At 36.4% G+C, this 25352-nt stretch overlaps 1 protein-coding gene across 1 annotated transcript in view; it reads right to left on the reverse strand.

The window, feature by feature from the left end:
* Positions 1–25352, reverse strand: part of ANKIB1 (ankyrin repeat and IBR domain containing 1) — a gene marked incomplete at its 3' end in the record, with an annotated part of 59108 nt that overhangs the window by 25879 nt on the left and 7877 nt on the right. Inside the window, exons 2-4 of the mRNA XM_082015033.1 lie at positions 14022–14322; positions 8980–9162; positions 2024–2141 (exon numbers count right to left, since the gene is read on the reverse strand). Coding sequence (XP_081871159.1) covers positions 2024–2141; positions 8980–9162; positions 14022–14322 — 602 coding nt within the window. The remainder of the gene's footprint in view (positions 1–2023; positions 2142–8979; positions 9163–14021; positions 14323–25352) is intronic.

Raw genomic sequence — 25352 nt, forward strand, 5'->3', positions numbered from 1 at the left:
ATAATGAACTAAAAGAGAAATAGGAACAATGTTGAAAAAACATTTGTTGAAAAACTGTAAATTTATTTATTTTCATGAGTGCCATAACAACATTGTTTTATCTTGGCTCTAACTCTACATACTTATGTCTCTTAATTAAAAAAAAAAAAACCAAAAACACCACTCAACTCTTATAGCCTGTGTCAGTAAATTGATATAGTTGTATGATAAAAGAAAGCAAAGGTTTTGGATTAAATATTACATGTCTGTAAACTATTAAAAGTAGTACATAAGAATGATCTCTCCAAGAATTTAAAACATGTTTTTCATACATTAAGTGTGAGTTAAGTTAAGATTTCACATTATTCTTTTATGAATTTCAAGATTAAATGCAAAAACATTACAATTTGGCATTTGATGTTTCCCTATTGTCTAAGCCTTGGTAAATAGCTCAGTTATTCCCTTTATTAGGCTGAACCAATTCTATGTCTTAATTTCAAATAAAATAAATTCTGTTTGAATAATTTCCAGTGTATGACTACAGCTACAGGCAAAATAGTTTACTTTCTCATGACTTGCAAATTCTCTGTGCTTCTTTCTTCGCGTTGGCCAATTGCATTAAGTTACCGCTACATCAGTAGAATGACCTTTCCAACACAGACCTGTTTCTTCTCAACTTTCAATTCCTGCTTGCTAGATGCTGGCAGACATTTCTACACAATTTACATCAACCTCACTGCTTTTGAACTTATTATGGACTGTGCTGCGAGTTTGAACAGTATTGCCATCACTTTCTTCTTCAAAAATATCTGCACAGGTTACAGAATCTGCCTACCCACTTAGTCAAATATTTAGTAATATTGAGCCTTAATGCGAGTATTCTGAGAATCCAAAATAGCATTCAAATATTGCACATATTATAAATACATTATAAGAATTAAACAAATAATTAACATTAAAAAAACATATAAGCAAAGACTGTGCCTTAAACATTATTAGACCGGCAGAAGTTCTTAAGTCAGTGTTAAAAGGAACACAAATAGCAAGTATTGAAAATAACGTAAAAGAGATGACTTTCAGGTACCATACCTCCTCATGAAAGTCTGCCAAATGTTGTGGGTTTAAAAGAACGTTTTCCTATTTCACTTTTCCCTCTCTATTTTCACAAGGAGTCCACAAAAATAATAGGGTATGAAAGCTTACTCCAGCAATACAGTGATGAGCATCCAAACCATTAACTGCCCGAGTAGTTGCTTTGGCATACAGTAACAACGCAGATGCTTCAGTAAGCTTAAGTTTAGAATCACTGAATGAAAGCCTAAAGCTTCCACCGAGTTTCAGAGATACTTTTGCCTGGAGTGAACACACTGTATTCAGTACATCCCCATTCTGACAACCCCGGTTTAAATTACATGCCAAGAGCACAGACTGATTTCAGTGAAAGTTACCAGTTACAAATATACATGTGGAAAACTATAGCCTGTATTAAACGAGTAACTATATAAATCCTTCAAAGGACATACACTCATATGCTTTAAACCACAAGACAATTTCCAAACATTTATTACAATGCTCAGACTGCTTTTATTGCAATGATAAATAAATAAATAAACAAACATAGAAATAGATAGATAAATAAATAAATAAATCTGATCCCATTTTATACATAGATCTATAGTGGCAGAAAACCAATGGTCTCACAAAAATATGTACAATGAATTTGACTTTTTTTGACATAGGGAAGGCAAGGTTTACTTCTGTGTCTCTCACTAAAATAGGAAAACTCTGTTTTTCTACACTCCTCAAGTTAAAATGTCTTCCATTATAATTCCTCGTTTGAATCACTTTCCTATCAGCGTCCCTATCTGCCTTAATGCTTTTTGACATACTGCAGCTGTGCTTCTTTCTGAAGTACTCTGTGAACTGTTTCTTGGTATTTGATTAACCGTTACTTCTCTTTTACTTGGAAATAGAAAGTAAACATACAAATGCAATTTTGATTTTGCTGAAAACAGTTTCTTTAATTTTTAAGGTTTTGGATTACCGTGTGCCCGAAGTAGAGCTTCTGCCGTAAAGAGTGGAGCTTGGAGCATGTCAGCAGATTCCACGATCAGCATATCCTTAAGCCTTCGCAAGTCCTGAAGTCTTAGGCCCTCATATGGCTTTGAGAAGAAGACAGAAAATTTATGTCTAGCAGTATTTTCCAGTTAGTCTCTAACTCCATACTAAAATGAAAACATTCAAAGCACTGTTACTGATCATCATCTCAACTGTGAGGTAATACGTGACAAAGTTTATTCATTGTGTAGACCAATGACCATGCAAAGCTATATGGAAACACTGTCATTTTGCAGTATTTATAGTGTGAACTTTGTACATTTCAAAATCTAAAAGTCAATACCTCTAGAGTTCTCCATTATACTTGGAGGCCATGTTCAAATGATGAATTAGCCTAACACTGACTCTCTCTCTCTCTCTCTCAAAAAGACAGATTTTCACAGAATCCAGATGAATTTTGTCGTGATTACACTTCAAATATTGTGGCATGGGTATGAGAATGCATGACTAGATTTGAACTAAGGATTTCAGGGGAGAGTGAAAGGACAGGCTAACATACGTTGCATATAGATCCTCTGACACTAATTTTATACATTAATTGAGACCCATTAACTTTGAATTAATCTGGAGCATGATACATTGAGACATTAGGTAGAAGGGATACATTTGTAAACAGAATCAGGTACACGTCTTTTGAGGCAATAGCCACCCTCAGTGTACTCAGAAGTGTAGCAGTCAGTCATGAATAGGAGAGATGAGACATGCAGTTAGAGGTTCACAGGAACACAGAACGGTTGAGGTTGGAAGGGACCTGTGGATGTCATGTGGTCCAACCCTCCTGTTCAAGCAGGGTCACCTAGATACCGCTGGCCAGGATTGTGTCTAGATGGCTTTTGAGTATCTCCAAGGTTAGGGATTCATTGTACATGAAGATGTGAAAACTCTCTTTGAGAAACAGTGACCAACTGTGATAGCCCTGCTCAGTCAGAGAACATCATCCAGCTGCCTTACTGGTCTGGAGCTCCATCCCCTTATTATAGCATTAAAAAAAAAGTCAAATTAGAAAGACAAAAGGCAATAATTTTAAGATTCTGAATTAGCTCCAACCAAGATACTAGAGATACATACTCATGTCCTACAGACTCTTTTTTAAAACTAAGAAAGGAAGAACGTGACAGCGAATAATGTATTTGTTAGTGTTGCACAGGGAAAATGCCCAAAAGGTAGAAAGAGAAAAGTAAGTGGGAAGATATGTACAGAGAATGCCACAGAATGCCAAGTCTTTCTTGCCCCAGAAAGACTCTGCACTGGGTCTTTGTCCTTTTTGAGAAAGCAAGAAAAGCAGAAAAGAAATGGACTGTGAGTGTCCTGACTTTACGCTCAAGTTCAGGGAGTTTCTGTATGTCCTTCCGTTGCTGATCATGCATGACTCAGTAAAGGACAATGTGAATGTTAATGGCTTGCACTGAAATAAATCTGGGCCACTTGATTCATAGCATGCTGGAATTTGACTGACCTACTTCATTTCTTACAAAAGAGTTCATTTATAAAAACATGACAGAAAGACAGGCATACAAACAGCTGGGTGCCTGAATGATTATAATTGCACGAAGACGCTGCAAAAAAAATGGAAGCAAAGAGTAAATTGTCTTGACTAAATCTGAATTGCATTTTGAATTGCAATTGTAAAACAAGTAGCTTTGTCAGCACAACAGTACTCACTTCTTGAAGACCACATATATCATAAAAGGAAATGACTTTTCTGTTAAACCTGTAACGTATTTTAGGACCTAGTATTTTATTCTGAACTGCAGATATGCTCAAAATTATCAGTTGATTGGTTCTAGGTCAAACACTGGCAATTATCTCCCTTGAGTAACAGACTACTATATTATCTCAGCTAGGGCATTCCACACATCCCAGCAGGGATTTTTGGATCCTGTGGTTTTTAAGAATCCCAATTCTATCTTTTTAAGTAATGAGGGAAATATTTCTTAAGAATGTGCTTGAAACTTTAGACATTTGTTTCAGAAAATAATATATGAGCCCACAGAAGAAGCTGAAAAAAAGGAAATTTTAGGCTGGCATTATTAAGTAGTTTGCTTTGGAAATTCCAGAGTGAAGGCTTTATAAAATGAGAACCCTTAAAAATGTTCATGTGTACAAGACACAGTCTTGTAGAGACTTGCAAAGACACAGTTTTTAGTTATAAGGATGTATAGCCTTTATGTAATATCATAGAGGTTTGTTTTTAACTACTTCAAACATGGATGACTTATCTCTGCACTGCCATATACTGTAAAGGATTTTGATTACAGCGCATGATGCTCAGAGATCTCCTTTAATACTCATTTATGGAGGAGCTCTTCATTGATATTTTCTGTGAAAAAGGCAGTGTTCAATATTAGCATCATTATCTGTATAATTATTTTGGAATACTTTATTCGAGTTACTACTTTAATCCATTGGTGAGCTTCTCACTAGAGATTTCAATACTTTCACATTCTCAAGAGCCCTTCTTTTTAATTATTTTCAATTTTTTACCACTAATATTCAGATATCATAAATTATATAATTGTTTTTCTCCTGAAAGTACTTTCAGTATGTAAGCTGGTTATTTTAACAGATCATTTCAAATTATTATTATTTTCTTCACTTTTAAAGTACCATTAAAATAGAAAAGGGCAAAGTAACTCTTTGCTACAGAGATGACTGTATAATTAAATGGTGACAAATATACTTCATGTAAATATCCTTCTCTATGGGTGGATGGAGTTCTATAGTTAATATTAAAAAAAAATTTATACTCCATTTAACTCATTCAAGTATATGCACTATATGTATATAACTGTGTATATATCTTAACTACCTGTAGTGCCCTTCTCTCACTTAATAAACCATTCTCTATCTGTAGAGATAAAGCACATTTAAATCATTTTAGATAACTCTTTGTATTTATGATATTTGCATTATATATATACTTACATGACAATTCTGGAACTGAAGAAAACCATTCCAATTACTATACACTCAATAAATCTGTGATAACACTCACTAGCAGTGTATTTCTACAGTATTCAGTGGCTCATATGTAAAATGAACTAAGAAATTATATACTTTGCTATTGCACAATGTATTTCTCTGAGTCTGAGTGCCAAAACTGTTCTGGATGACCTGCTCTGAAGTACTGCTCATTCCCAGGTGTTTCTTATGCAAGTTTAAAACATTGCATGATGTGACTGAAATTAAGGTGCCTGTTATCTTCCACAGATACATCACCAAGACAAATATGCTCCCGTGCTAGAATAAACACCAAATTTAAAGACTGTGCAAATAAAACAACCAAAATCTACAAAAGTAGTTACAGTCGTATTACTTAGAGTAACTTCAATTAGATTTAAAAGATAAATATAAACTTAGATTTCATGTAGCTGAGACTTTTTTTGGAGATTATTCATCAACAAAGTAAGAAAAAAGAATCAAGACAAAGAAGATAATCTGAAATACTCTCCTGGCTTGCTTTCTAATACCCTTTCCACTGCCCACACATCATAAATGGATCTTCTTTTGCTACTAACTAACTACAGTGTTAAGGGAGTCACACTTTATACTCCATTCTTAAAATATTTATCATTTCCATTTTATATAGGGAAATATAGATTATGTGTGTTGGTACATTGTTTTCCTTCCAAACTGCATTGTGTGGAAACACAAAAATCATGTTTATGTTTCAAAACTATTAGGGACTGTTTGCTACCCATCTTTAACTGCAGTCTCTAATTTGATCACTAAAAATGTTTGAGGTGTACTAAAACCAAAGTAAAATAGTAAGTTTAAAAATATGATTCACGGAGCACTGTAGTAAAATGAGATTTTAAAAGGTTGGGTAACGGTATGATGGAAATGGATTTTATTCAGAAACCCTTTTGGAAGGAGTAAACTGAACTGATGGATGATGAACAGCTTTTTGCTGCTGGGCTCTCAAACTTCAAATGTGGGTCTACTCAGCAATCTGTATTTCTTAACGGCTTGAGAGCCTCTGTAGTCAAAGAAAGGTATGTGCAAGTTATTTTTTCCACTATTACAAGTGTTTCAATTCTAAACATGAGCACTCACATAATTCCTTCGTAATATTTCAATGTGATGAAGAACATGAACTGGTTGTCAACATCAGAGACAAAGTTTTGTTATTATTCTGAGTATACACATTTAATTCAATGACACTGCACAGAGCATTACAAAAATCTTTTGCTCTGTATGAAAAAGAGGATTATTTTCTGCTATAAATATGGCAGGTCTGGAACGCGAGGTATTGGGTACTATCATTCCAGATACTACTGTGCATATCATAAACACTGGAGTTAGGCCCATTTGGCTGTTTTGCCTGGGAAGAAATCCTATTCATGGTTTTAAAATGTTTTTTCTTCTCCTCTAACCTTCATTCAAGAGATGAAATTACATTGAAAATGCATTTCTTGGTGTCCCAAAGTTTTTTAATTCTTGATGAATTGAATTTTTGTGTTTTGGAAAGATGTTAAAGGGCATCACCGAAGAATGACAATCTAAATACTATGTTAAAAAACCATTTTGCATACTTGCTTCCCCCAGTGCTTAGTATTTTTTAAAAATGAAATTGAAAGTAGAGGACCATCTTTGAGGGGCAATTTTGGTGAATGATACGTGTTCTGGGGAAGGTTTTTGGATCAGTTCTCATTCCCCATTAAGATACAGCTGGAGGCATAACCACAGCCAGTGGTTAAGTGCAGCTTTCACTGCCCATCCCAGACATTCGTCCACAGACCTGGAAGATGAGGACTGTAATCATCTGGACTGCAGTTCAGTGCTAGTCTTTCTAAGGCTGATTTTTTCCAACTGTTTTTGGCCACTCTGAAGGCTAAGATTAAAAAATGAACTCCCTCTGGTTACATGCTCTTGGCATAGCTCTTGTGCTAGCACTTCTGCTCTTACACAAGAAGTTAGAGAACTCACCCCACTGAAAAGTCACAAAGAAAGGGAAAAAAAAAAAAGAATGGAGCACATGAAGGCAGAATTGCTCTATGTGAAGCCTCAAGACCACCGATCGGTGTACCAAATTCCAGGCTGACATTTTTCAGCTTGTGAATCTTTAGAACACATGGGAAAGCTGCCCTGGTATGTCAGATGGATTTAGGTCTGCAGGCTTGCCTGCATTTCAGTTCTCATGCTCAACAGCTTTGCTAAAAACAAGTCAAATGAGGAACAGACCTGTATCTTTCAACAGCCTCAGTGATGTGACCCCAAATTAACATAATTACATTTTACTGGAGTCCCTTGTAACTATCAAGTCTTTAAGCTGATTTTGCTCTGAGCATCTACCTTGAACAGTCACGAGACGTTTTCTCTTGCTGAAAAGCCTGTTCAAATGGTACTTGACTTGCCCCACCCACATGTGTAAGTTCACCATTCTCTTAGCCGTGTTGGTGCAAATGCCAGCAAACCCACGGTATAACGATAAAAATTATTCAGGTTATATAAAACAATTACATATTAGCACTCTTTAAAACTTTTTCTTCTTTTAAGCCAAATCATTGCTATGATCCAGTGACAGCATAACCATCCAAATAGTTCTACTTGTACAACCAAAGGAGAAGTAAACTGCAATCATGGCAGGAAACTGCAGCAGTCTTTTAAAGTGGTTTTGCCAACAGAAAAATATGATTTCAAACTATACTGGGTCTCTATAGGGGAATATTCAGAGAAAGTAAAATGAGTTAATTACATTTGTTATTTCAAGGTACAACTCAAGTATATTAAACCTCATCTCAAAATCTCTCATCTAGGAATAAACAATCTAATTAAGCTTGTTTATATTTGAATTTATTAAAGAGAATTAGTTAGAAAATAAACTGAACAGTATAAAGACTTTCTTACTTTCAAGTAAAAGTGACCATGCATAGCATTTTTCAAATAAAAGTGACCACGCGTGGCACTTTTCAGGGAAACAGTTGATGTGATCTAAGCCTACTCATACCTAAATCTGCATGAATTTTCTTTTAAGTGTCATTAGGTCATAAGTGGGCTAAACTAGTAAAAGGCAAGGCCATGCTACTTCTGAAGGGATTGGGCATACAAAAATCTACTGTCCTTTAATTTACACAGAATTACTTCATAATATTTACTGAATCATATAATTTATCTATGTTTCTTACTTAGAATTTTTAGTTAATTAAAATATGATAATAGATGGGGGAGGGAACTTTTACTCAGAATCTTTTTGGTCAAATTGTCCCTATCAAATCACAGTCTTCTGTAAGGCATACCAGAATTCAAGCAAATTTGTGTCAATGAGTTGTCTCTCTTTCAAAAACTGATTTCAAAATAACAACACCTATTATTACCTGTTTTTCATACAAGTTCTGGTATGTAGTAGCTTCAGGCATCATCTTATAAAAAAAGAAAATAAATGCACTGTTTTGAAATCCTGCACTACTCAGCTGGTTTCTGGTGACATTCAACCCACTCTTCAGTCTAGGAAGATCTACCAGAACATTTTCCCTATTCTATCCCACAGATTTTCTCCTTTTCAGAATTTCTCCTGCCCTCATTTTTAGATAGAAAGGCATCTTAAGAAATAAAAGTATGTAAAAAATGTTTGGTTTAGAGCAACCGTTTCCCAGCTTACTATCCTCACTGTATTTTCTCCAGCCTCACAGCCTGTAATACTTTCAAGACAGTCCACGTAATTAAGTATAGGAATAAAGCTTCTCTTTAGTTTTGACAACAGATTTGTGATGTTCTCTGAGCTTAACTTGAAAGATACAAAAAGCTGTGTTAAAATGAAATGGCTTACAAATACACAGTAAAAAATACAGTAGTACTGAAATACTTTGCAGAATTTTGTCACAATGTAATTGCTACAAATATAAATGTGTAAAACACCCCAAATTTAAACTATCCTCTGACCTCTTTTTTGTCTAAAGCAGCATATTCAGCTTCAATGCTTTCAGCTTCAGGATCACGTGAAAATACCATTCGGGATTCCAGATTAAGAGCCAGCTCTTTGTGGTGTTGTTTCTCTGCACAGTCACATGGGGTATCTTTATTTTCATTTTCTGCAAACAAATCTCCACCATGTTTTACTAGAAGCTGAAAAGTAAAATGGCAAAGTATACAGTTATTAATTGCCAATATTAATAACAGCCTGACGAAAAGACACGTCAGTTAAGAAAAGAATGGAAAAAAAAAAAAGGAAAACAGAAAGAAGAGGCAAATATAATAGCAATGCTCTTTGGGAAACAAAGATTCTCTACTGTTGCTAAATAAATTACTGCTTGATTTCATACGTAATTGTACCTATACCCACCTTAATTCCGTGGAACCACAAAATCTCAGAAATATGTTAGAAGGCAAGTCTGTACAATATGTCTCTGTGAGGTTTTAAAGACTAGAATTATGTTCTACTGATATGGTCAGTGCTCTATAGAAAATGAGGGGCCTGAGGTCATCAAGCACCTGGCAAGATGGAGCTAGATACACCTTTAAATATTCTTTACACATGGGTGTAACTCCACCATTCTCAGCACTGGTACACTGGTGGTGACAGAAAACGGGAGAATCCGTGGGTAGGAGGGAAGATGCGGTACCAACTCACAGATAGCACATAACACTACTGGTAGCTCTACCTTATTTTTGAGAACATGAGAAAAGTGAAACGAAATTATTCTAATTCCAATAATTCAAATATGCTCTAGTATTGTGTCATTTCAGCAACCTTGTCTCTTGGAATATATCTGCATAAAATCAAATCTATTCAGCATGAAAGTTCAGTCTGTTTTGTTCAGTATTTTGAGGTAAGCACATTAACTTTGACCAAACTGTCTCATGGGTTCCAGACAGCTGTTTTGCTCAGAAGAGAATTTTAACACATGTCAATGCAGAAGTATCAAGACTGCACATTTGACTATCAGTTCTGAACAAATCAACTAGTAGGTGGTGCACCCACAAGGGACTATGTATGTTTTTTACTTTCCTTATGTGGGTGTGGTGGGGATAGGAGAAGATACAAGGCTGGGGTTCTCCTGAAAAATTATGGAAAAAGGAGATGATTAAAATGGAACGCTGCTCTGAAGTGAGAGTAACCACCACAAAACTGACCAGACAGGGGAAAAGAATGGCAAAAGGTGCTCCTGGGGTTCTAAGCAACCTTCAATTTACTGGAAAGAGGGAAGATGACTTGAGGATTAGGCAATTCAGGTTTTTTCTCTCTCTTTGTTTTGTTAAGAATTTTAATCCTCAAATACTTTCAGGAACAAAGAGATCATTGTTAAATTCCTTCACTAAGCTCTGTTTCAGGCTTTTCATAATGTAGTGTCCCTGTTCATAATCCTGTTCCTTTTGAAGGAGTTAGAAGGACTACAGACTATACTGGAGGACTTAAGGTATCTCAGACACTAATCTTAGGATCCAAGGTCTTCTACCCTTCTCTGTAGGGAACACAATGAAGTTTGAACTTGGGGGTGTACTCTGTGTTGCTAAGGTAGAAACCATGACTAGTTACACTACATAACTGTGTCCAAACTCTGGCAAATAGCAATCCATGTGGATCAGACTGTAAATTTTTTTTCAAAGACAAACTGAAAGCAAATTAGAGTCAGAAATGGTTTAGTCAATTAAACAGTATGTATTGTCATGGTAACATAACCCAGTTTATATAATTAAAGGGGGAACTAGCAGTCTAGTAGTTGGATTCATCTAATGAATCATATCACAGACAGTGAGAAATAGAACGATAATTTGTGAAGAAACACAAACCATGAAATTTCATGATGAGTTTAAAACCAATTGATTTTACAGTCTGCAGTTATAAGCTGCAGGCCAGCTCCAGAACCACGATTTACTCTGCAGTGACTGTGATTCCTTTCTGTATTATGGTCTGCTTGGATCTTACTGTGTGAGCACATTTGCTTCACACTCTTGAAATTGAAACTTTTAAACAACTGTGTCTACCTCTAATACCACTGCATAGCCCCCACTTGGGGCCATGAAGGCAGAATGATTGAGGCAGAAGACTCCTTGCTCAAATCTCTTGTAAATCTGAAGTTATCTGGGGATCTCAAGTGGAGAGAGAGAGAGAAGACAACGAAATAAGAGTTTCTGTGGATAAGGTAATTGTTCCTTCTTTTTGCAGTATATATTGAAATGGGTCCAACAGTAAGCACTTTACAAATCAGTGTAATAGACATAATATTTCACAAATGTGAGTAAGCAAGCTTGTAAATATCAGAAATTGAAGTATGTTGGAAACTGGCTACTAAACTTTTCTTTTGTTTACCATTTCTCTACCAGAAGCAACCATTCTCACGTCAAATCATTTTATCGTGGGTGTTTTTCATCAACTTTGCTCAAAGAGGTCATTAAATGCTAAATCCTGGTATCTCCCATTTTCTGACATGGCTTGAACATTTGTCCTCTAATGTACAATAAAATGTAAAAGCAAATAGATCTTCTTGGGGAAGGCTAGATAGAACAACTGTGACTGAAAATCCCTGTAGACAGAATTTATCACACAGCTGGATCAAACAAGTGGCACTAAAAAAGAGAAAAAGAGAAAGTACACAGTCCTTTGCAATCAATATTTTTGTTTGTTTATCAAACATAAAAAGAATTAAAAGTTGACAATCAAGATAAAAGCAATATTAGCATAGACCTAGGAGACAGCCTGATCTGTGTTTATAAATCAATTGCATCAAAAGAGGCACTAAATCAATCATATAACCATGCAAAAAAGGAAAGATTCATTCTAGTTGACAGGAACAGCCAGGCAATACCTGTATGTAATTCAGTCATCATGTACGTAATTAGCTGTGTCTGAGTGTAATTAAGCTAGCAAAGACTGCACAGTGACTTGCCTCCCTGGTGAAACTCAGTAAGTGTGTAAATAATTTCTAGGGATGTGTTGAAGACAAACTGCTAGCGTGGAGCTTGCTGAGCTGTAACATGGGGCAGAGAGGAAAGAAGGTACAGGGGCAAGATTTAGGCTGTGATACTGGGGGTTAATATCGGAATCTAATAGCAGCATCCTCTTAAATCCTCTCAGTACTGAGCAAGTGACCAGAGAGACAAAGGCTTCAGTTAACATTATCCAGTGACAGGATGTGTGGGAACGGTTCAAAGCTGAGCCAGGAGAGGTTTAGACACAACATTAGGAAGCATTTCTTTACCGAGAAGATAAATTGTTTACAATTCAAAATGTTAACATCAAAGAAGCACTCAATAACAATTCCCAAAATGTACTTAAATTCACCATTCCTGCAGAATCAGAAAAAAGACAAATAATCCACTGCCTTATTTCAAAAAGTGGTACTAAGTAAAAGCACTGAAAAAATTCTAGAAACATCAGAAGAATCTGTGAAGGTAGAACAATGGGATGGAATTGTACAGGAAGTAAGAACCTGAAGTTGTCTCCAGATGAAGAGTATGTAAAGAACAAAGTCTGGAAAAGGTAAATGTAAAATCACAATAAAGGCGGCGATGAATGTTTTTTTGAACAGTATGCCAAGTGCTTAACAACTCAGAATAAATAATTTTAAAACACCACACAGTATATTTGTCAATGCGTTTGTGAAGTCGGTTGCTGGACAAAGTGCAAAAGCAATCTCAAATAACACAAAGCAGAAAAATTATATGAATTGTTGGAATCCAGATTCTCTGTGGATGTACCACACATGCTTTATGAATAACTCAAAAGAAAGTCTGTTTCAAACTGAAGTATCAGCACAAGAGGTTCTAGAACAACCAATAAAGCAAATACTAATATAAATACCCAGCACCAAATGGTACTTATTCATGAGTGCTAATGGAACTGAGATATGAAACTTCTGAACTATTATAATTTGCAATTTATTGCTTAAATGAATTGCTTCTAATCTTGTCATGGTACAAGATTAGCAGGTGGCAAAAGTAACACCAATACTAAAAATAGCTTCAGAGAAAATCAGGAAAGTACAGGGAGAGCATCAGTTTCTACTGCAGAGAGAGGTCACCACTGAAGTCCCACAAGTACTGGGACCTGACTGTTTAAGATATGCAGAAGTTATCTAAAAATGCAGGTGAATAATGAGGTGATAAACTTTGCTAATGAGACTAAATTAATGAGTGAAGTGTAGTCTCAACCCAGAAGAAAAATAATCTAAATTTTACATATAAATGCTGAACTCTGAATTAATCACTACCACTCAAAATACAAATATTAATGTTATAATAGACAGACGTATGAAAATGTTAGCTGTTTCTGAAAATGTTAGATGTCTGTTCTTGTGCTCTTTAAATTAAATTACCAGCACAATTAAATACTAGTCCTCATTACTTGGTATACTTTAAAAATAAATTTGATGAGAGACCTTCAAAGTCATTATGATTCCAAGTTACTCATTACTATCCACTACTTTCACAAACATTAAAGTAATTTTTAATTTGTAAAAAGGTAATTATATTTAAGTATGTTAGCACAAGATGTATGGCATCCTCTAAAAAAGCTGGGCACCATAAATTAAAGACATCAAACCTGTTGTTGAAACATGGACAGCATTTCCCAGTCTCAGCTACAGAGCAGAATAAAAAGAGCTCTAATTTTCTCTCAGGCAGTTATTTCACTTTTCTTTACACATACAGGTATGCTTATGCCTACCTTTAAAGCTTTTTCTCCAGTGTTACAGTCCTGTAATTATTTCAAATTTTTATTTTTTACATGAGTCTTCTTGATGCTCAGGAGTTTATGTCATGAAGGTAACATACATGTAATTATTTTTTTTTCATTGTCCTCTACAGACAGTGTAAGTTTTGGGCTGCTTATCTTTGTAATTTTTCCAATTAGTGAAAAATAGAATTTAAAAGCCAATTCAATATACTATATCAGCTTTTTTTTCCCTGAAACACCTTTGTAAAACACTGTGCATGTCATTTACTGATAGCAGTACACAGACTTGTGATTTTATATGAACTTTTACCTCGACACAGGTTTTCATCCCTGAGGCAGCAGCATAGTGCAAAGGTGTATTTTTTTTGTTATCAACAGCATCAATTGCTGCTCGCTCATATTGTCCTTCATCCAGCTTTGCTCCCTTCCACTTCAGGATCATTTGCAGACAATCTGCTCTCCTGCAGTCATCTTCTGAGGGTCGTGTCAGGCGAGGATGAAGAGCTCCTTCTGAGATCATGATCTGAGGTCCCATGCACAGTAAGTGCATAGATGTCTCATTGTGCACATTCCGTTTATTTGGGTTACCATCTCTAACAAACAGGAAAGTTCTGCAAGGGGGGAAAAAATAGAGGAATAATTAGCACACAGCTCTACTCATTTCCTTGAAGTGGGAAGGGTCTATTATGACAGCTCTTTTCTCGTCTTGCCAAGATTTTCATTCGCCGTGTGAGCGATAAGTTTTCTTAAAAGGTAATTACTACTGGACAGCTCTCCTCCATTTCTCTTAGAAGTCAATAGCTGAAATATTACTGAAATATCACTAAATACCATATATAATTACTTTGTCAGCGTGCGACATAAATTTTAGTTGGCAACGTTTATTCTACAATTCTGTGTTGTATTGCAATAAATGTTATTAAGTCACAAGACTGATGAAATAGATACATTCTGTTTTCTACTCTGTCTCCTGAATAATAGTGCATTTTCCAGTTTGCAAACAGATAATGCTACAGCAATTTCTTAAAAATTCATTCCCTTTTCCCATATCTCTAGTCAGACGTCAAGGCAGTACTTACTACTTCTTGAAAATGTATTAAATACTTTTCCTGCTAGCACTGCATGCATTGAGGAACAACTCTGCTTTCTCACTCTAGAATATATGGAAGTGCAACATAATGCAAACCCTCACCTACACAGATGCCAGAGTCTGGCAAGAGTTTAAGTCTCCTCTCAAATGCTTTAGAGGCAGTTCAGTGGACAATAAATGATACGGGCAAAAAGGATCAGCTTAGGAATGAAAGGGGAACAAGAGACTGATTCCTGGAATCATAAATCTGATTCCTGACAGCTCCTGAGACAATGCAGCTCTCTGCTGCTTCTTGCCAGCAAGGAATTACAGCAGTCACAATCCAGTTCTGAAATGGAAAAACTGAGACATATCATCCAAGCCCAATGAAGCCAACCTTGCTTTAGCTTTTTGAGGTACACTGAAGTAATTTTTTTTTTTTCTTGAGGGAGGGTGAATGGTAAGAAATGGCAGGGAAGAAAGATGGTCTCTTTGTAGGACTGGGATCAGAGAGACAGCACTGGTGAAAGAACTGTGTGTGAAGGCAGGAAGGACAGTTCCCAGAGAGGTAATACCCAGCCAGATGAGAAGCATGGCACACACGTTCAAGAAGCCACGGCAGAAACACCTGCACTGTTCTCATAAGCCCCCTCACATAAGCCAGCAGAACTCACTGCTCATCCGCTCTGCAGGCTGCTCCCTGACTCCAAACAGTCTGCAGGTATGAAAAAACCAGTTATTCTGGAATCCGCATTAAGTCAATACAGGGGACCCTCCCTGCCCTCACCCCCAAGACTAATTAAAAACAGTTCCAATCACTTTCAGTTTAAAACAGGCAGCTCAGACACCTGAAGGCAGGCACTGCCTAAATATGAAATCAGACCCTATTGCTCTTGGTGAACAGAGGAGAGCAGAAGAACTTGTTAACCAAATTGACCAAAGACAACATTATTTACCTCAGTTATTGCCCTGTGCTATGGTTACAAGTCTAAATGCCAGCTCCCTCTTCCCTTGTCCCTGAATACATCCCACCAGGCGCTACACAGTAGGCTTTTCCCTCTCCTGGGAGTTCTCCCATGCTTTGTCCAGGACAAAGAATAATCATGAAACTATTTTATTAATAAAGGAAGAGGTTATACAGGGCGGGTGTGGAATTTCCCTTTCGGAAATTATTAAAAACAGACTGGACAAGTATTTCAGTAGAAAAATTTAGGCACAGTTGACCTGGTCCTGCAGTAGAAAGATGTCTTGATGACAGCTGTTTGGTCAGACGGATTTCTGTTCTTTCTTCCCTCTGAAAATCTTGGAGCAGTTTGAGTTAAAAAAGAAACTTATTACTAAAATACTGTTCTTTTAAATAAGTGATAACAAAGTATTCAGAGGGAAAGACAAAAACAAAAGTCTCCTCCACGGTGCCCTATTTTTGCAGCAAAAATGTTCCTTAGAGAAATCTTTCTTTGATAGCTTCCATGATAGCTGACATGATAGATGCATTAGGAAATGTGAATAGGCCAAACTTGAGTTTAAAGATGTTGCCAAAAAAGTGATAGTACATTTTGTTTGCTTGTTATTTTTCTGTTTTCAGAGGAAAGGGATTTAGCAACACAGGCAAAATGCTTCACAGCCAATTACATGAAATGATAAGGCTAACCAGAATCAAACATTATCCAAAATGAATTTGCTTGTTTGAATTAGCTTTACACAGTATGAAACTAGAGACAGAAAGAAAGGAGGGGAAGGAAGGTGGGAAGGAACAGAAAGACAGAAGGAGGGGAAGGAAGGAAGGAGGGGAAGGAAGGGAAGGAGGAAGGAGAAGAAGGAGGAAGGGAAGGAGGGGGGAAGAGAGGAGAAAAAGATAACTCATTGAGAGGAGGAGATGAATTCTATAGAGGTACTTAGATATGAAAATGCTAGATGCTTTAGATATGAGGTTTTGCATGTACCCACTGCAAAACCTGGATATAGAAAATACAAGGCTAAATCTAAGTCATCTTGGTTTCTGTGAGATGTAACTTTGGAGACTCACTAAAATCTGAGTTTCTCTACTTTTGCAATAAAATCTGTTTTATGATACACCAATATCTTTTCTTGTGTTAACTCCTTTTCACAATTTCTTTTGTTACATTTTTACCTCAAGTAAAGATCACCCCAACTTAGCCTTCAATGCATCTGTAAACTGCAGTATGAACAGAAAAATGTAAAGTTGCTCATTTTGCAATTCAGAGTCCTGAAATCAAGATTAAATAAAAGTGGAGTTCTTTTAAATTTTATTATTCCCTCCTCCTCTACCCATGGCATTTACTATTAATACGTCTTTTAATGTTCCACCCCAAAACTCTTGTACCTTGCCTAAGAAAAAAAAAAAAGAGTTCACAGCACTGGGAAGAAAGGCAGCAGCTAAAGATTGTAAAAGACTTCATGTGTGGCTCTTTTTTCAGTAGTTTTTAAAACTAGATAACACCGATGTTCAAGTCAGTAGGCCTACCTATTTTTACCCGAAGTCTGTAGCACAAGGTTTGTAAAAGTAGCAGACATCTGTTACCTTCAAATTAGCTGTGGAATGAGTAAGGAAAGAGCGATAAAGGCGCCAGATCCCTTCTGCAGTCGCTAGAGTGGACTGCGGTACGGTAGCAAAAGTACCAGTTTCGGTGCAGAAGCATTCAGCAGGAATCCCTGAGGACACACAACTGAGGAAGTCTCAAGATTAAAGGCTTCAGCTCGCACAAAGGCGTAGCACCAAGCTCGTGGTACAAAGCTCACAGAAACAACTCAGCATTGCAAAGAGGGTGGACTTTGTCTTTCACATCAAGTGCCTGAACTATTTCAGAGCTTGCACTTAGACTGTATAACATGCTGCACTAATTAGACCTGCATATTTTGAGTGTCAGGAGAGTCCTCTGGGTATTCGTTAACCACATCTTTTCCTCTCACTTCGAGCTGCTTTATATTCAACATACTGATTCCTGCTACTTCTCTAATTCAAAGTAAAATGTTATTTTAAAATTCAGTGAAGAACTGGCTGTGGTTTCTGTATTACACAGAACCAGGGCTTGATTTTTTTTTAATTGTGAGAACACCTTCTGGTGTTATCCCAAATCACATGAAGTTTCTCTACTATCTTTAGCTATCTAATCACTACCTTCTAGGCTTGATGATATTATAATGTACAGTTCTGTTTTCAGTATTTAGCTCTTTATCATCACTGGAAATCCATGCTGTGGTAGCATGTGATTCACTCCTGAATCAGGTTGCAGTGCATCTGATTTCAGAATAGCACAACGTTTTTGTGCTGACCCTTGAAAGCCATAAATCAGACACTTTTTCTTACAAAACAGTATTTTACGCACAAACAAAAATATTCGTAAGTTCTGCTAACATAATAGCAAGGTTAACTGAATCATATCAATTAAAGAGATCATCCTGCCTATATTCATCTTATCTCCTTATTTTTAAAAAAACCTTAACTATATTTTTCCCAACAACTCTGACAGAAATTCTCATTAATAATCCCAAGCTATGGTGATTTCATCCCTATTTGACTGACTATATGCTGTAACCTATTAGTTTTCTATTACTAAGATTTATGTAGGTTTATAGAAGAACCTTTGTAGAAGATGCGAGTGCTGAATGGGTACAAATGTGCTGCCATAGCTCGAGGTAGATATTTCAGCTTTTCCTTAACAGCTCAGAGGCTGAAACTCTGTGTATAAAAGTAGAAATTAAAGACTGTCAAACCAGTTTCCCTTTTTATACCCAAAATTTCTCTCTAAAGGTTTAAAAAATAGTTCAAAAGGCAGCTTTAGGAATGAATAACTATTAGTATAATTTTTTTCCACCATAAAATTAAGCTCTCAGGAAAAAAGTAATAAAACTCTTGTTTTAAGAAATTATGTATATCCTAATCTAAAATGAGCAGTACTTAAGTCCTACCTGCCTCCAGATTCTCTGTTCTTAAACAAATAGAGAGACGCTTTTCTGTATGTTCATTTTTCAAATGATGAAAAGCTCTAGGATGGATTTAAATCTTTGAAAACGTCATTGTGCTGTTTTACTACTGCTTCATAGCACAAAGAATATCCCTACTCAAATAAGTCTATCAGCAAGCTAGATTTTGAACCCCTGCAGCAAGATCCATCAGCAGATTTTTTCCCCTCCCAAGAGTTAAATAAAAAAAACTTTCCTAGAAGGCTATTCCCTTGCCTAAGCTCAACATTTGCCCTTCTGGAAAAGTTATCTGCTAAAAAATTGTCCAACCATGTCTAAAAACATTGAAATGTTCAGTAAGAACCATCTACTACAGGCAGCTCTCAAGTATTTACTTAAAATACTCACAAATTTTCTAGAACAATTTTGTGGCATTTGTAAAAACACAGTTGGGTTTGGGAAAAAAATTACTTTTTATTACTTGTTCTACTTGCTTGTCATAAATGGGTACGACAACACCAGAGCTGCAAAAGGCATCTGGCACCTCTCTGGATACATAAATGGGCTTTAAAGTGCCACAACAGTCCCTCTTTTTCTCTCCTTATCTCTTCCAAAAATCAAAGGGACAACTCTTCAGTCTAAGGGGAAGTCAAGCCAATGCTGAAAAGCGTAGCTGAATCCATGACTTAAAGTTCAGAGGATGACTAATGTCCAAAAAAGGGCAAATTAATACATTTTACAACCACAAATTCATTATCTGACAGGGCACCATTTTTACCAGTAGTATTTGGTGCATAAGACTTTCACAGAGCAGTGCTATAGACCCCTGAAATTTGGTTCACAACTTCAGAGGTATAACAAGCTAAATTTTTCCTGGAAATGTACTCATAGAGTGAAAACATGCATTGCCTATGGGAATACCACTTAATCAGAAGGCATTCAGACTTTACTCCAGTTGCAGTTTCCAGGCTTTGCTTCAAGCTGTAGCTCTTTGCAGAATCCAAACTTGAGGTGACAAAAGCATGAAAAAAGTGTTGAAAAAAGTGACAAAAAAGAAAGCGCTGTAACATTCACACCTACTACTATGTGTATTTGCAGAAAAGCAGAAAGAGACTCAAGATCACAAGGCTGTGAACTCGAATAATAAACAACTGGCACATTCCCTCACTTGGGGAAACTAACATCAACATTTCTTCAGGTTTTAATAAAATCTGTCATGTTTGGGGGTTGAACATCACCATATTTACAATCTCTCTGTCTCTCTAAACAAATGTTATATATTTATAGCTACATAGATATATGCATACATATATACATATGTATACAAAAACATATGAAAATGTACCTATGTATAACAAAATAAAGCCAAAATAAAAAAATAGTGTAAAATGAAATTATAAAGGTAGTTCTGACAACTGGAGACTAAACCAAGTCTGAACTGCTCAAAGATTTACTGATTTTTGAACGCAAAGCACTTATGTATCCTACATAAACTACAGAGCACATTGCACCACCGCTTTAAGCAAGACAAGGTACTAGGAAAAGGTGAGCTGCAGCAACAAGGTAAACTAATGTGCACAGGGTTCCCCTTCACAAGATCCCTTCTGGTCCTTGGGTTAGACAGCCCATGTAAGTCCAGCTTGCTATTAAAAAAGTTACACTGCGAACTCCAGTGCAGGCATAAACCTAAAGCTCACAGCTTTCTGAGTTAAGAGAAGTATGGGTAAGCCATGAGTTACAAAAACTTAAAGCAGAGCCAAGCCCTGTTATCCAGTAATTTCAAACTCATATGCAATGAATTAATTCATACAATTATTGAATTATTCAGCTTCCAACACAGTAGGTCAATATTGATGCATTGAAACCTTCAATAATCATGGTTATTTCATCAACTCAAAGTACTTTTTCCCCCAAATGTACTATAACAAAACAACCACAGTGTACTAGCAAGCACTTGAAGAAGTCTTTTTAGCCATTACTGACAGTTCTATAGAAGCATGAGCTGGTTTAAATAATTCTGTGAGAAGTATTATTACTTACCTGATGTTAAAAGCCATATCTAGTAAAAGTAATTATTGATATTTTTATTCATTATGTAGTGCTAGAAAATTCTTTATTAGCACTTACAGTTTCTTCTCCATTTTATTAAGATTCTTAAGCTTCTCCGAAAGCCCAGGAATCTCCTGCAGTAAAATACCCGGGTAGGAGACAATGACTATTTCTATTCTAAGGTAAAGAATCTGCTGACAGATCATTAACCATTTATCAAAGGAAAAACACAGACTATTATCCTGACTTTTTATAAGCCTTAAATTCAGTTGGCCCCTTTGCCTAAGAACTGTTACTAACACTATTAGAATTCCCATAAACACTAGTAATCTCCTACTAAAATAAGGAGCAAAGTTATACCAGTGGTGATTCGGGCTATCAGCATCTGAGAGGCTGTCAATGATACCATCTCCACCGCTGATGGAAGTCTGTGAAGAGCTAACTCTTCCTTCCAAAATTTGAAGTCTTCACAGACATTTCAAGATGCCTTACATCAAGTACTCCACTCTGGCCTCCAATTCTGTATTTTTCCTAAACAGAAATGCCTCCCATTTGTTCTCACTGGTATGACTCCTACCAAGTATGGTACATTTGGCAAAATGGGTTAAATCAATTTCCCAAGCACTCAAACAATTTCTGCAGATTTTCAGAGAAAACCACCGATTTGAGAACCAAGTCCATACTATGGTGCATACGACTCATGTCTTTTACTTAGAGCAATCTAAGGTTCAAATGGAAATCTTTGACTGTGCCAGCATATGCTCTGCTGGGCCTGTTTCACTTATGGACTTAATGTAATGTTCAGTACAAAAATACTGCCTAGAATGCAAGCACTGTCTTCACTCTCTCCTGAACTGGCTCTAAAAAGCCTTACAATCTTTTTCAGTGTCTTGCTGTCATTTCACCTACAGTTTTCCCCAAATAGCTTGTTTCCAAAAGACTATGAAAGTGATTAAAGGTAGGTCAGCACCTGGGTCTGAGTTACTGTTCTGGCCTGACTCATGTTAACGTAGCAGCCCATCACCTAAAGACACCTAAGAAAGGTCTTGCACAATTAAGCATCAGTAAAGAACATGCTATTATCTTTACTAACAAGATGCAAATAGGTTGAAAAGTTTCTTTGGTTTAGTGGTTTTGTGTCAGCTAATATGATTAATTATCACCTTCTGTAGATAGACAGTAATCTTTGGCTTGGTACAACACAAAACAAGAGGGACAATGTGCAGGAGTGGCAAAGGGATACAACTGAATTGTGGATCACAGATCCAAAGATAGTGTATGCTAAAAGTGAGGAACACAAAACTTGGTTAATCCTTACATTTGTTGTATTGTGGGTCAAAAAAATCATGCTTCATATATGGTTCCTATGTCTGTTAGGAAGAACAGCAGCACCAAAAACCAGAATTAAACCATTCATGATGTAAAAAGGATCAGCAACAACCTTAAGTTATCCTTAACCAGAAAACTATTGTATTTATTTATGAGCGACTTGAGCTTAGCCTTCCCTTGGACAGTCAGCAATACTGTTTCCACAATCCCCTGCCACTTCTGGCTTTTATTTCAATATTCTGAGTGGTATTTCAAAAGAAAAAGAGCTGAGTACCAAATTAGAAGTAGCTTCCACCAGAGCTGGCTCCTTACCAACAGCTTTTGTGACTAAATCTTCTAATCTGTGACTAAGTCTTCTGCAATGCAAAAGCTGTGATTTTCATCTCTGTCTCTGGCTCACTCTTCTATACATTTCTTTACAGCTAGAACCAATTCTCAAATGTAGGTGTCATCCTTCCAGCCTTCTCTCCAAACCTGCCCTTTGAACACAGGTTTTTCCAAAAAGACTATCCACATTGAATTCTCAGATAACTGTGAGGCACTTATTTTTAGATTGGCTGCCAATAAATGTCAGAGGACACAATAAGCATGAATGTACCAATGAGTGAGTTCACCTTCACTGTTTAAATACACAGCTTTGTATTTCTACGCAGGGACCATTACCGACATATCAGCTTGTAAATCACCTAGCAGTGTATGACACCTAGTGTTGATATTATTTAGATAGCAATAATGATGAAATTACACAGCAAATACTAACAGGCTTTGCATCACTTCTTTCTATTTCTTAAAAATGATGAATATATTACAGAGATTGTCTCACCTTCCTCTATCTCCCTCTCCAGAAAAATCCTTTCAATCTGTATGTTGCTTGACCTTTAATGACACTAATTTTTATATCTCACTGTCTCAATGAAGTAATTTTATTACATTTAAATTGAAAAAATTTACAAATTTAAAAAATAAAATCATCCAGTCTGTATTTTGGCCAAAAGGAAACTTGGTTTATATACAACATCACTGAATATTTTAGCTGGATATTGCATTTAGCTATAAAAGTTAATTAGTTATTTCTGATAAATTTACTTCTGCTTATCAGAAACTGCAAGTCTCTCAGTCATTATTCCGGTAACTACTGAGCCAACAGATCTCTCTGGTAAGATGTGCCTCTAACCCCAGGGTGAAGTTAAGTCATTCAACACAATGATTCAGCAGTTATCAATTAACTCGACAGAGTCACAAACTCTATCTGGTAACAAAATTAGCTGAAATAAAGATTCAGTCATCCTGGCAGGTAAGGACTAAAGCTATACTCCTCTACAACCCAAATTTAGTTTTATTTTGCGTGTGGTAAAATGTTCACAAGGGTTCTACTAAGGAAAACAGACTACTATAAGAAATCTTTAATAGTGTACTGCATTAATATATCTCATCTCACCAACCACTAACAAAGCCATCTTATTCTGCAGTATCTGATTTTCAAGGAAAGAAAAATAAGAACAATGTGGGGAATAGATGATAATTTTAGTAAAAGCATTTGAACAGTGTCTAAACATGTGCAGTGAAGAGCACTGCAACCTAAGGCTCCCACTTTTCTAAAGGGTGCAGAAAAACCTAGTAGCAAGGAGAATCAGTAACTCAACAAACTCAGCAGCGGCACCTGTAACTGCAGAGCAAGGCGGTGTTGTGATCAATGAACTCCGTAGGCATCACATATATTCAACATATTAAGGTTAAAATAATCAGAAATCAGCTAGAAAAAGGTCAATTTTAAGAGCAGAAAACATAGCAGCTGACTGGCATTTGAACTTTGCTTGTAGGTCAGACTACTATTAAGATAAAGCCTACCCACTGTTCTGTATTTTGTGGGGAAGCCATGAGGAGCACCAGGGAAGCCACATTGGGAGGCCACACATCTAGTTAATGAGAAGTGCTTTTAAAGGAGATTTTGAGTTTTAGGGGAAAAAAACCAAGACAGTAAGTCAGATAAGGGCTTGAGTTTTTCAGCCTGCCTTAACTGTACTTTAGAAGACAGTGCCCAACTGGGTAAGAGCCTTTGAGAAACCTAACAAACGCTACTGCTGCTACTCCATCTCTGTAGCTGTCCCTCTGTAAGCGTCCCCACTGCTTTCTGTCTTCGCCAGTTTTCTTCAGTGAGGATTCAGTCGCAGTAAGAACTTGCTCAATTTTAAAGACTTCCTAATTTTATCATTCCTCCATCCTCTTGACTGCTCTTGAGACTGGCTATCATAAAAACGACCTTATAAGAGGCTATTTTCTACATCCACTCACATGCCCTGCTACTGAAGTCATGGGCATTTCAATTCACTTGGTCCTTGTGCTTCTTTATAAATATTCCCACAAAGCCTGGTCAGATCATGCCCTTCATATATTATTCTCCTTCCTCAGATCAAAAATTCCCTTCAATATTTCATATTCCAAAGCACTTAGTAGGTGACCAAGCCTCATAACCATGTAAAATAACTCATTTGAAAAAGGTCTTACAGAACCAAAACCTGTGTATTTTTCAGCAGCTGAGTGGAACAACAACAAAACGTTCAGAGAAACACCAGTGCTCACACTTGGATGGATTCAAACACTACACTGATCATTCATCGTAGACCACTAACGGGAAGCATTTAACACTGCGTCACAAGCAGTATCTGCCACAAGCAGCATCCATGTCTGATATTGTAAAACTGTGAAAGTATTCAATTTACAGCTTTGCAGGTGCTTACTATTCAACTTTACATGACTTAGCATATTCTCGGATGAGATTAATCTTCTCAGCTCTGTAGATCAACAATGCAGACAACCACAGCTGGTCCAGTTCTTTTAGATTCCCTGTATAATCAATGGGAAGAAACAGGCACTTCTGGCACTCAATTAATTTAAAATATTTTAGGGTCAACACAATAAAATGAATTGTGTTGTTGCCTTCACAAATTATTATGACTAGATGTATTACCTAGGTCTACACTGACTATAAAGGGAGTCTAGCATGAATAATTCCAATGCAGACATACTTATTTTTATGAATAAGTAAAATTATATTCTGAATATTCAATTTATCTGTGTAATCACTGATAATTAAAAAGAGGCTTGCTTATTGTTGTTCAAAAGTGAATAGTCTAGACAATGACACTCTAATAAATTATTCAGATGAAATATTATAATATATTGTAATATTTTAAGCTAGTAAAACAGGACAATTCATTTTTTGTGTGGAAGAAAAGGAAAATAGTTAGGTGGATGTCTTTTATACTAAAA

Source organism: Phaethon aethereus, assembly GCF_964289735.1.
Source record: "Phaethon aethereus genome assembly, chromosome: 2".
Classification (NCBI taxonomy): Eukaryota; Metazoa; Chordata; class Aves; order Phaethontiformes; family Phaethontidae; genus Phaethon; species Phaethon aethereus.